This window comes from Anabrus simplex, chromosome 2 (genome assembly GCF_040414725.1).
Source record: "Anabrus simplex isolate iqAnaSimp1 chromosome 2, ASM4041472v1, whole genome shotgun sequence".
Taxonomy (NCBI): Eukaryota; Metazoa; Arthropoda; class Insecta; order Orthoptera; family Tettigoniidae; genus Anabrus; species Anabrus simplex.
The window spans coordinates 911214907-911228259 of record NC_090266.1 but is presented as its reverse complement, the minus strand read 5'-3'; the positions used below and the strand labels follow the sequence as shown (position 1 = coordinate 911228259).

Below are 13353 nucleotides of genomic sequence, written 5' to 3'. Positions count from 1 at the left end.
CAGAGCACTTGTAACATACAGGGTCATTACAAGAGTGTGGACAAATACTGAAGTGTCTTCTGAAACCATGTTGCATTCTCATGACTTAACAAGCTCTCAGCACCTTATCAACTGTCTTTCCTGTGTGTATTTCACAAGCAGACCTAGATTATAAACAATGTCTTCCACTAGAGATTATTCATGTTGAAGTTCACACCCTGTCGTCTACTTACTGCAAAGTAGTGTTGAAAGGTTTGAAAGAATGTGAAATGGGAGATATGTTAGATAGTGGAAATAATGAAATTTCTAGCCAGTGATGTAGAATTGTACTCTGATTTCTTAAATTGGTTTTACGTCTTATGGCGACCATGGGACAGGAAACTGCTAGGAGTGGGTAGGACGTCACTGTGGTCTTATTTAAGGTACAGCCCCAGCATTTGCCTGGTGTGAAAATGTGAAACCATGAAAAACCATCACCAGGACTGCCGACAGTGGGGTTCAAACTAACTATCTCCTGAATGCAAGCTCACAGCTGCATGCCCCTAACTGCATGGCCAACTCGCTCGGTACATATTCTTTACAAATTTGGTTTACGTCACACTGACACAGATAAGTCTTATGGTAACGATGGGATAGGAAAGGGCTAGGAGTGGGAAGGAAGCGGCTATGGCCTTAATTAAGGTACAGCCCCAGCATTTGCCTGCTGTGAAAATGGGAAGCCACAGAAAACCATCTTCAGGGCTGCAAACAGTGGGGCTCAAGCCCACTATCCCCCGGATGCAAGCTCACAGCCTGGCTACCCTAACCTCACGGTCAACTTGCCCGGTCAGTATGTATTCCGATGAACGCAGCAGTGATGATGATTCTGAGTACCGTGAAAATCGTTAAAAAACATTGTGTGAAGACTGAGGAACAGAGCTAAAGAGAAATGTTACCAGTGATATCTGGAGTAAAAATGATCGGTTTGGTGGGAAAAAAACGCTTGTCCAAATCACGATTTACCTTTCGGAAGTTCAGAAAAATATTTCTTTGAATTATTTATGGAATGGGAATTTTATGAGCTTGTAGCTAAGCAGATGAATATTCATGCCAAATATTATAAAGAAAAACTGGCATTGTTGATACAACCGGGTAAATAACTAATAATGACAAAATAAGGACATACATAGTTGTTCTAATTTATATGGGTTTGATAGTTTTACCCAAAATTGACGATTACTTTCTAGGACACGTTTCTGTGTGCCCGTCAGGCAGGCAATGACACTGAAATGGGTTACGAAGCTTGGGCAATATTCAGATTCAAAATTAGGGTGAGTACAAATATACAGTATATATACACTGATCATTTAGAAACCAAATGCAAAAGAAACTACATTTATATCTTTATTTACTTGACTTATGTTATTTTCTTTAATAATGGCTGGGATTTATGCTGTTGTGTCTATTGGGATTTAAATGCCAGTCAGAAAACATGGTCATTTTGGCTGCGCAGCAACCCTTAAATAGGGAGTTGCAAAGCATTAATAGTGTGTCATTTTTTACAGGTCTATTGCAGTGTTATATATTTTTCTTACAAGTTGTTTTACGTCGCACCGACACAGATAGGTCTTATGGCGACGATGGAACAGGAAAGGGCAAGGAGTGGGAAGGAGGCGGCCATGGCCTTAATTAAGGTACAGCCCCAGCATTTGCCTGGTGTGAAAATAAGAAACCACGGAAAACCATCTTCAGGGCTGCTGAAAGTGGGATTCGAACCCACTATCTCCTGAATACTGGATACTGGCTGCATTTAAGCAACTGCAGCTATCGAGCTCAGTATATATATATTTGTTTTAACTAGTGTTTTCGACAGACTGAAAAACTTTTAATTACATAATTGCTTCATACACTGAGGTCATTATGGAGGAGTAGAGATATTTGGCAGGAATGCTTGTTTCGAGGAGACCCGCTATTGTCAACCTGCAAGGTTGGAGGATGCTTCAAAGACCTTCCGTTCGCTTTGATGCCGGCTGGGGATCCAATCGAAGTGGCGACTAAATAAGGGGGTATACTCAGGCAATCTTATCATAAAGCTCAATATTTATTATAAACTAAAACATCAATTTATATTAGTTTAAAGGCAACTGAAATAAGAGCATCAAATTATTTTGAATGCTTTCTGGATTAAAATAGGTACTCACTTCACACTTCAATGGGCTACTGTTATACTGCATTCTTAAAGCCTTTGCTAATTTCTGATTGATGATTCTGCTCACCAATTTCTCACAACTAGGGCACAAGGAATATACATGCTCCAGTGTAAGCCTGTGAAATGGCAAAAAGAAATTTCTCAATAAAAGACAATTATACAACTTAACTACATTGTGATGGTACCATTTTAATGTATAGCAATGTGGAAATGGAATGTCGTGTGGCCTCCAGAGAGGCCTAGTGCAGGTCTTTTGATTGTATGCCCGTAGGTGACCTGCGTATCGTGATGAGGATGAAATGATGATGAAGACGGCATATACACCCAGTGTCCATGCCAGGGGAATTAACCAATTATGGTTAAAATTCCCTAACCTGCCGGGAATCGAACCCGGTACCCCTATGACCAAAGGCCAGCATGCTAACCATTTAGCCATGGAGTCGGACAGCAATGTGGATATATGATATGAAACACCAAGTTCAAATATTTGGACAATCTATTTTACATTAAGCATGAACACATTCACTAACAATCACAATTCTTAAAACAATTATAGGAGATAGTCTTCACGTAATAACAATCAATTACCAAGTCTTTTTTTTAAAACAATTTTCTTTGAGTCTCACCGACACAGATAGGCCCTATGGCAATGATGGGATAGGAAAGGGCTGGGAGTGGGAGGGAAGTGGCCATGGCCTTAATTAAGGTACAGTCCCAGCAACTGCCCGGTGTGAAAATGGGAAACCACGGAAAACCATCCTTAGGGCTGCCAACAGGGAGCATACAAGCTGACTGCTACGTGACCCAAAACACGCAGCTACTTGTTTCGGTGAATTAACAAGTCTATAAAATAAAAATATCAAGAAAACACAGATCATAGCAAGTGTAGAACACAGAAAGAGGCAGGCATTTGGCATTGTTTAAATATAAAATATATGAAAAAATCAAAATAATCTAATTATATTACATATCAGAAATTCCAGTAAAACTTCCATGTGACTGCTCCAACTACATAGTGGATAAATCTTTAAGATGTTTTACAATGGCACCTAAATACAATTCTAATATAGTAAAGAGAAGATATTTATGTACGAGATCAATTTGCTTGCCTGATTTACAATACTTTCTTAAATATGTTGTCTGGGGTAATCAGCCATCATATTCGACATGAACAAGTTAAGGTTGCCAATATTAGTATTTTTAGTATGTATAACGCACAGTAATCTACGCAGTGCTGGAAGGATAATTTTTGGAAAATGAGGTTGGCTTTGTGTTATGATGTACAATGAGTAAAACTGTTACTGGTTTTACATCCCACTAACTACTTATACAGGTTTTGGAGACCATCTCATTACACCCACAATGCTGGTGTGAATTTATATCAGACTAGCTGATGTACCCGTGCTTCGCTACGGAATTCTACATTGTATACAGAAATCTAGGCTAGGTAGTGTACATGTTGTGAGCAAGATTGTATTAAATTGCATAGCACTTAACGTTACCCTAGAAACGCGACAGGGAAGTCACCAAACGTCTTTTCTCACATGAAGACTGTGTTAGGGAATTTTCATTGTAATGATAGGCCCGCTTGCCTTCAATCAGTCACCACCAGATTGGGGAGTTTTCATTAGAATGGCAGACACTCACTCTCCACCAGCCATTTTACTTCCTCAGAAAGACTGTTTTAGTGGTTTTCCCAACTGAAATGAACATAGGTCATTTCAATGACGTCAGCAGGAATGGCGCGATTAAAAGCAATGCTTTCATATGAAATACTCCATCACATGATAAACCACACTCTTTCTCATTTTTAGCGAATAGTACTATGCTGGAATTCCAGACCTGGAATGGCCAAGCCGTAGACAGCTCTGATCCGTGAACACTCTTCGTCTTTTTTCGGCATTGCAGGGGGGCGGAGGCGAATAGTGGAGAGTCCCAGGGCAAAAACAATGCCCATTTACTGATCTCTTTCCTAGGAGTACCCGTTGAGTCTGAGAATCTCAATTCACTACACTGGCAACGGAAAAATCTATCTGACTTGGAGGCAATTCTTTTCTCCAAGCCAGAGGAGAACCTCCTCTTCACTGCTGATTTGGAATTAAATGAATGTAGAATTTAATAAAAGAGAAGAGGAAGCAGCTTTTCTTAAGAAACGGCTCCTTTCAGCGTTGACTTTCGAGTTATTTAGTGAACTGTGGTGCTATAATTTGAAAAAGGCTTAAATTGTAATTCTAGACCAGGTCATACTACTACTACTACTAAGTGTGCATACAGCTCATTCAAAACAGCGCGTCAGAGTAGGGATCGAATAGCTGGAATACTATGATGAACCAGTGTGTTATGTACCTGCAGTATCAGAAAATGTATGAACCAGAGGAATGGCATGCTAAAGAAGAAAGTTTTCCAACTCCCCAGCTATTTCCCGTCAATGTTCAGTCGGGCTGTTATACTCGGTACGCAGTAGTAATCCCATCTATCGGAGTTGAGCGGCACCATAAGAATCGAAGAACATCACTACAAACAATGGTCAATGTAAAGTTATTGTTGATCAGTGTTATACGCTTTTGATATTGTAGGCCTTCTGAAATACCACTCTTACCATAGTCAGTACAGTAAAACTTAATGAAACATAAATGATCGGAAATTGTATTGTCTCTAACGTTTGATATGTAGTACTTTTTGATAGCACCAATAACATAGGTACCGGTATTTAAAAAGTTAATTTTAGGCGCCTTCCCCTAAACTACCATTTCATCTCGGGCGAATAAAATTATTTACAACCTACACTGTAGTTTCTTATTCCCCGACTCTATATAGCAGTTTTCATTAAATTCGGTTAACCCATTTTCTCGTGGCTCGGCATTTATATGGACTTAGCAACAAAATACGAATTCATTAATATCTGTGTTTTCAGAGCCGGTACGGTATAAATGTATAAGACATAATTGATTGGAAATTTAATTCTATATAACTTTAGTTATATAGTATTTATCGATAGGACCGCTAATAATATAAATATTCGATAATTAAATATAAGGCCTTCCCCTAATTTCACTCAGCGTGAATAAAATGATTTATAGCCTAGATTGTAGCGGCTCATCTCCCGACTTAACATATCAATTTTCATTAAATTCTCTTCAGCTGTTTTCTCATGATGCGTGTACATACATACATACATACATACATACATACATACATACATACATACATACATACAGACAGAAATTACGGAAAAGTAAAGAGTACATTTTCTTGTTACTATGGACATGGCCGATACAGAAATAACATTCTTTTCGAATTCTGAGCAATGTACAGACAAAACTCTTATTTTATATATATATAATCTATATATATATAGATTATTTGTAAGATGAAGGGTATGGTTACAATACAAAGAGCAAGCCTTTGTTTAGGATGGTTGTATTAATTTATCATCATGAGCCAGTGACAAATTGATTGGTCTAGTTACAGAAAAAGAAGTTATGCTTTGTTTAGGTACGTGTAAGTAACCTTATTAACACAGGCTTGCTCACAGCATACCTGAGGCAAAAAGGGTGTTACTTATTTTAGGTGTGCATGTACATTAATTTGTTACCATTGGTCTGCAATACTAACCGCAATAGGTGCATGCTGAATGAGTCACCATATTCTCGGACCATCGAAGGAGCTCTGTTAAAGTTTTATTGAATTTCCTGGATGTATATACAGCACATGGATTTAAATACAGAAGGTTATTATCATCCTTCCATTTACTTGGAAGTAAAATCATACCATTCAACTGAGCCTGTTGTTTGCTTCAAATGGTAGATCATCTATTATTTTTATTTAGCATTCTAGAAATAAAATACAAATATTTACGCAAAACAAACTAGAAAAATACATTGGATTGTGTAACCCAACAATGAAAAGTCACTTAGTTCTTCATCCGGGTCAAAGTGTTGTTGATTTCTGTACATTCCGTACAGTTTGCCACCGTTATCGAATACACTACAGTATTCTTTGACACTGGGAGAACTAAATAACTCTATACACCGTGGAAGGTTCACTTCTAAGAATGAAAAGTCACCACAGTAATGCAAATACCAAAAGAAGATAAGGTTACAGATTACATATGACCAAGAGAAGTCAGCCACAAGTGAAAGTCCCATAGAGCAACAGATCATCAGAGGAAAATGGAGATGGATTGAGCACATCCTGAGAAGACCACAAGAAAGTATCACAAGGCAGGCATTGAGCTGGAATCCACAAGGTAGTCGCAGGCAAGATAGACCGAGGATTACCTGGAAGAATACCACAGACAGAACAAGCTGGGGGAAGTTTGTTGAGGCCTTATGTTCCACTTAGGAATTAAAGGAAATAAGTCAAGAGAAGTTGAACAAAGTGCGTGGAAATGGTCCAACCAGAAGTTAAGGAAATAGTGGATGGATACAGTTTTACATTACACTTTGAAAAACGTAGCAACTCTACTGAAAATACCAATAAATATAACATAATTATGGGAAAAGTGGTTTAATTAATACATGAAGTGCAGAGTTATAAATCAAGAGAATAGTGAACAAGTTTCAAGACTATAAAAATATTCACTGAGGTAAAATTTACGAAACCATTCCATGTAGTTATATTTTCTGTTTCAATGTACATCTTAGGATTACCATAACCAACAATATTGTTCTAGCACACTTACTGTACAAAGCCAAATTTTGATGATGATGCTTGTTGTTTAAAGAGGCCTAACATTGAGGTCATCGGCCCCTAATGGTACGAAATGAGACGAAATGTTATGACAAGTTAAAAGTCCAAAATCCTCCACTGACCAGAATTCAAAGCGTGAGGACGAAGAATGAATGGATGGATATGAATTTATAACGATCAGTGGAACTGACCCAAAGTGCCTCACATGCACAGAAGCTGGTACAAAATAATACTATTACTGACTAAGGGACTGCTTCTATAGCACGATGCTGAATCGATGATGCTTGTAGTTGAAATGGTTCCAAAATCCAGGTCATCGGCCCCTCATAATGGTACATATCGCTAGGAAAGTAGGACCATGCTATACGTCATTTGTCGGTATTAATAAAAAGTAGTGTAGACTCGCGGTATTCCACACATTATGGTACTATTCACAGGTAGTGTAATGCACACATGTACCACAGACCTAGGGTGTTTCGCATATTGCGGTGCTATTTACAGGCAATGCAAACCTATGGCGTTCCTCACATAAGTGGACTAACAACAGGGACCCGAACTATCCCGTGGTATTCCTCACGTAGTGGGAATTAAGCATGGGCAAGGCAGAACCATGGTGTCGCTCATTCCATGGTGTTGCTCATATAGGGGTACGAATCACAGGTACTGTAAGACCCTCATCCTGATTCACACACTGTCGCTACTAATCACAAACCTATTGTGTACCTAACACAGTGGTACTATGCGCAAGTGAATGTGACCCATGGTGTTCCCTGCACGATGGTACTAATTACAAGTCGTCTCATGGTTCTAATTTGATCATCCCTTGGTCGCCCCTTTTAGTCGCCTCTTACGACAGGCAGGGGATACCCCACCCACAGGGAGTAAGTCAAATTTTATACCAAGTTCTATACCAAACAAGATTTCAATAATTACCTTACCAGATGCTTATAATTTTTAATAATTAGTAATTTGTAATCTAGGCTAGTAAGAATGCTTCTGGTGAAATTAGAAGTGTTTAGGGAGGATCCTGAATGTCTTAAAAAACTCCAAAATGAGATAAACATGAAAAGACAAATTAATTACTATACATTGATTAATGTGAAAATAAAATAAGTTAACTGAAGAAAAACAAATGGTAATGTTAAGGAAATAACCCACAATAAATATTAATCAGCAATAGTGGAATGCCAAATAAATAATCCATGAAATAATTAAAATAAATTAGAGAAATCTTGACTAACACTAATTAAACACGAGTGATCTAAACCTAGCCACCGCAAATTCCATTAATATTTAAAAAAGATGAGATGCCAATAAAAACATATTCAATTCCAAAATACAAAACATAATCAACACCCAAACAATGGTGCATGTTGACAGTAAACAAAGAAAAAAACAAACAAAAACAATGTGTCCATTCCAAAGAAAAGAAACTAACGGTAGAAATAAGCAAATACAACAGTTGACTGTAAAACAAGGTAGGAAATCACTTTGGGTTCCAAAGAGAAATCTTCACTAAGCTAGATTTTTAAAGATACATACAGACGAAACTAGTTAAGATAACCCTCCTCAGCATGTTTCCCTGGTTATTTATTAAAAATTTATTAATTTAACTATTTTTATTGGTCTTTATTGGTCTGTATTGACTTTTACCCAACAATCTCACTACACTGAAAAAAGAATAGTTGATATGAGTCCACCTTCCCAATCTACATATACTGTATATATAAAATAACTTGTTCTGACTTATTCATCATCGCTGCGCCAAAACTACTGGACATAAAGAAATGAAATTTTGGTGATACATTCATATTACAATGCAGGTGCTCACTAAGGGAGGATTTTTAGATATTCTGTCGCAAAGAGGGTGAAAAGTGGGGTGAATTTTTAAAATGAGTGTATTTATATCTCGAAAACTGAACAGTTTAAAGATGTGAAATTGGTATTTGGAATCTCCTTTGAAAATAAAGAAATATGTATTTTTTTGTTTTTGGAAAATCCTGTTAAGGGGGTAAAAAAGTGTAAACGGAATTGAATACCATTTACGTTGATACTTATATCTCAAAAACTGATGATGTTACAGTCATAAAAATTGGCATTTGGAATCTCCTTTAAAAATAAAGAAACATGTATTTCCTTTTGTTTTTCAAAAATCTACTTAAGGGGTGGTGAACAGGAGTGACAAAGGGGGTGATTTTAAAAAATTCTAATATCTACAGTATCTCAAAAACATAACATGTTACAGACGTGAAAACTGGTATTTGGAATCTCCTGTAAAAGTAAAGGAACACACACAATTTGTTTTCTGAAAATACACTTAAGGGGAAGTGAGCATATATAGAGTATCTCAAAAACTTAACATGTTACATAAGTGAAAATTGGTATTTTTAATCTCCATGAAAAAGTAAGACACATGTAATTTTTTTTGGAAAAACCACTTGGGTGGGGGTAAAAAGGACTGAAAAGGGGGTTGAATTCTTTTTATTACGATACTGATATTTCAAAAACTGAAGATGTTACAGACATGAAATTTGGTATTTGGAATGTCCTTTAAAAATAAAGAAATATTTTTTTGTTTTAGGTAAATCCACTTTGGGGGTTGAAAGAATTGAAAAGTTAGTTGAATTATTTTATGATACTTATATCTCAAAAACGAAAGATGTTGCAGACGTGCAAATTGGTATTTGGAATCTTCTTTAAAAGTAAGGATACACGTGTTCTCTTGATTTTGGAAAATCCATTTAGGGGGGTGAAGGAACTGAAAAATTAATTGAATTATTTGTATGAGGATACTTATATCTAATAAAAACTCAAGTTGTTGCAGACGTGAAAATTACTATTTGGAACCTCCTTTAAAAATAAACAAACACACATTTTGAGGGGAAAATCAACTTGGGGGTCGGGGGTGAAAAGGAGTCCTTTTATGAGAGACACATATATCTCAAAAACTTAAGATGTTACTGTCATGATAGTTGGTATTTGGAAACTCACTTACTAATAAACACGCATTTTTGTTTTTGGAAAATTCACTTGGGGGGGTGAAAGGAAGTGAAATCTTTTTATGGGGATACTTATTTCTCAAAAGAGGTTACAGCCATGAAAATTGGTACTTGAATCACCTTTAAACATATAGAAACATGCCTTCTTTCTTTGGGGGGGGGGGGAAATTAACAATAAGCAACCTTGCCTGACTCCGTTTGTCACATTGAAAAATTCTGAGCATTCACCATCCACACTTGCGCTTCCATTATGACTATTATATAGACCTTTCAAAAATGACGTTAAGTGTTTTGGGACTCCACATTCATTGAGCATTTCCCACAACTTGTCCCACTTGACACATTTGAAGGCCTTTTTATAATCGAGGAAACAAATATAGGCAGGGACACAGAAGTCGCGGCATTTTTTCAATTATCTGCCTCATGTTTGTTATTGGACTCTTGTGAACCTTTACCTGCCACAAAATCTGCTTGTTCAGCAAAATTGATGCCTGCTTGTCCATCAGATGACCATTTATATTGGTATTATAAATTTACTCATTCGGGACAAATATTTCATGTTCCCTATGGGAATCAACATCTGTATCATCTGATGGCCAAGCAGGCATCAATTTTTTGGTAATGAGACAAAGTCTCTCATAGTGCATTGGCACTGCTGGTGGATCCAAGTAGCCTACGCAGTGGGCTTCACGGTATGCACTAGCAATGCATCTTGGTGGGTGTGCTATGTACCAACTGATGAGCCTAACTTACACACGGAGGCGAAACGCTGGCAACCAGGAATGTGTTAGCTGGAAAATTTATAATGTCCAATAACAGACCATTTATACAGGTATTATAAATTTACTCATTCGGGACAAATATTTATAAATCTTCATATTCCGAGGCTCCTCTCAACCTTGTCAATACAGAATACAATATCAATACAGAAATACATCTTTCATTGAAGACTACCATATTAGATAACGTTCAACAATCTAATTTTAACCTTTCAAGTGGTAATAGTGGAATAAATCGTCATAGCCGCATGGCTTCCCATGTGGCCATGACGGAATATTTCATCATCACAAGTAAATGTCTTTCGGCGAAGGGCATGATGACTTATTCCGTCGTATGATCCGAGATTGCTTTCCTTTGTGCGTGTATGTTAGTTTCGAGCCTTGTCTACAGCAGCAGCACTCTCCTAAAACCACGTGACTGGGCGAAATGCCTTTGTTCCGCACGCAGCTGGCGGCTAGCCAGTACCAGCCGCCAGGCTGCTGAGAGTGGTAGATAGTGCATTATGGCAGGTGCAAGCTCAGCTTGGAAACATCTGCGAGAAGAAGAACTGTTTGATTTATTACACTGTGACAATTCGGAGAGTGATGTATCATCTGATAGTGAGACTAATGTTGAAATGTCAGGGCATCTAATGGAAACAAGAGAGGTCCACCTATTCAACACCATATAATGTTATAAGAAAAATTATTATAACATTTTATTATACTCAGTACCGGTTTCGATGCTGGTGTGCATCATCATCAGCCAAGAAAAAGAAAAATATACATAGACAAGGTTACAATAAACAATGCATAAAGTATACACAAATTTTACAAAACTGGGAAGACCTAATTAAAAACGAGATCCATAAACATTAACTTATGACTTAAACCTAAAAATAGCACCAACTGTCTTAAAACTTTGAATATATGTCCTCTTGATAAAAGTCCTCTGAATCTAAAAATATTAAACCATGTGCGAGCAGATTAAATTAAGCCGAGGACAAAAAACCAATGCTTCACTATCATAAAAGTCCAAGAGCATAATTTTAATTTTGTAAGAACATATGTATAAAAGGTTTTCTTGCTGAACATTCACCGAGTATTAGAGTATCCGGTGAAAGAATTAAGAAACCATTTTTCTATTGGTTAAAAATGGCTGTCATTAAAATAACGTAACCAGTCAAAAGACGTAACAACTTCCAGTACTAAAAAAGAACAGGAGAGAACTTCAGACAGTGTTTTGCATAATAAAACATATGTCTTCTCTAACTTAGCAGACTGAATCCAGCCGCGTTCTTTAAGGATTAAATAATAAGATCTTTTTAATGAAAAATTGGCGGACGCCGTGTTTCCAGGGTACTGAACGATGTTCTTGGTTCAAATTAGGACCTGAAGCAAATAAAAAAGAAAAAGAATGTCAAGAAAGGCTTTTTTTAAAAAGTCTTGTCGTAAGAATTAACGTGAATAAGAGACTCGCCTCTGGGAGCGTATATATTATGTGTGTTATTAGACGTTAGGAAGACACTGAGAGCCGCAAGACACCGTGACCAATGCACCCGCGTTGGAGGGGAAGGGAGGGGGAAGCAGAACAAGGGAGGCACTGAAAAGGAGTAGGAGGGGCCCGGAGCCAATGGCAATGAAGGAAGGAGGGAAGAGGGAGAGGAATTATGCAGGGCAATGCGGCGAGAGGGCGTGGTGTGAGAACGTTTTCTGTATCCTATGAAAAACTGATTTGCTATTGGAAGCTATTCTGAGTCTGAAAAACGCTATCAAAAAATCGAACAATACTCTTGGTTTCTCAGAAATATCATTAAGATTCAAACCAGCATTAACGTGATCCAGGTGAATAAAACAGCTCTCAGTGATGTCAAGCAAAGTATCTTTATTAATAACCTGTAAAACTGTGAGATCCTGATCAATGCTAGTAAAATTATGTTGAAAATCTTTCATATGCTGCCCCATTACTGAAAACCTATTGTACCTAACGGCATTAATGTGTTCCGCGTATCTGATTTTAAAGTTACGCCCTGTTTGTCCAAGATAAGAACTGCTGCAGTCATGGCAGCATAATTTGTACTCCAGAACTATGAAAAACATTATTTCTATTTAATGAAGTGGAGTTATGCAGGATGTCAATACTTCTATTATTAGTTCTGTAAGAAATCTTGGTGTTATGTTTTTTGAAAATGTTGGTGATGCTGTGTATTTTATTTGTAAAGGTAAAAGTCGAAAAATTATTAACTTTGGGTTTTTCCTCTCGAAAGGGTGGTATTAGGACGGTACTTAAACTTGTTAACAATTCTCTCAATGAAAGCATTCTTAAATCCATTGTTTCTAGCTATTGCCCGGATTAAATTTAATTCTTTATTCAGATTCTTTTTCGACATATGAACTCTAAAAAGGTTCTGTCAACCAGACTATTATATGTGACATTGTTATGGGCCTGAGGATGGGAAGAATCGTTCCTTTTATGATAGTGAAGCATTGGTTTTTTATCCTCGGCTTAATTTAATCTGCTCGCACATGGTTTAATTTTTTTAGATCAGAGGACTTTTATCAAGAGGACGTATAATCAAAGTTTTAAGACAGTTGGGGCTATTTTTAGGTTTAAGTCATAAGTTAATGTTTATGGATCTCGTTTTTAATTAGGTCGTGCCAGTTTTGTAAAATTTGTGTATACTTTATGCATTGTTTATTGTAACCTTGTCTATGTATATTTTTCTTCTTTTTGGCT

At 37.1% G+C, this 13353-nt stretch overlaps 1 protein-coding gene across 4 annotated transcripts in view; it reads right to left on the bottom strand.

Annotated features, from left to right (window-relative positions):
- LOC136863185 (uncharacterized) overlaps positions 1-13353 on the bottom strand; it is a 185985-nt gene that overhangs the window by 91721 nt on the left and 80911 nt on the right. For all 4 annotated transcript variants that reach the window (XM_067139541.2, XM_067139542.2, XM_067139543.2 and 1 more), the window contains one exon: positions 2160-2283. In XM_067139541.2, coding sequence (XP_066995642.2) covers positions 2160-2283 — 124 coding nt within the window. The remainder of the gene's footprint in view (positions 1-2159; positions 2284-13353) is intronic.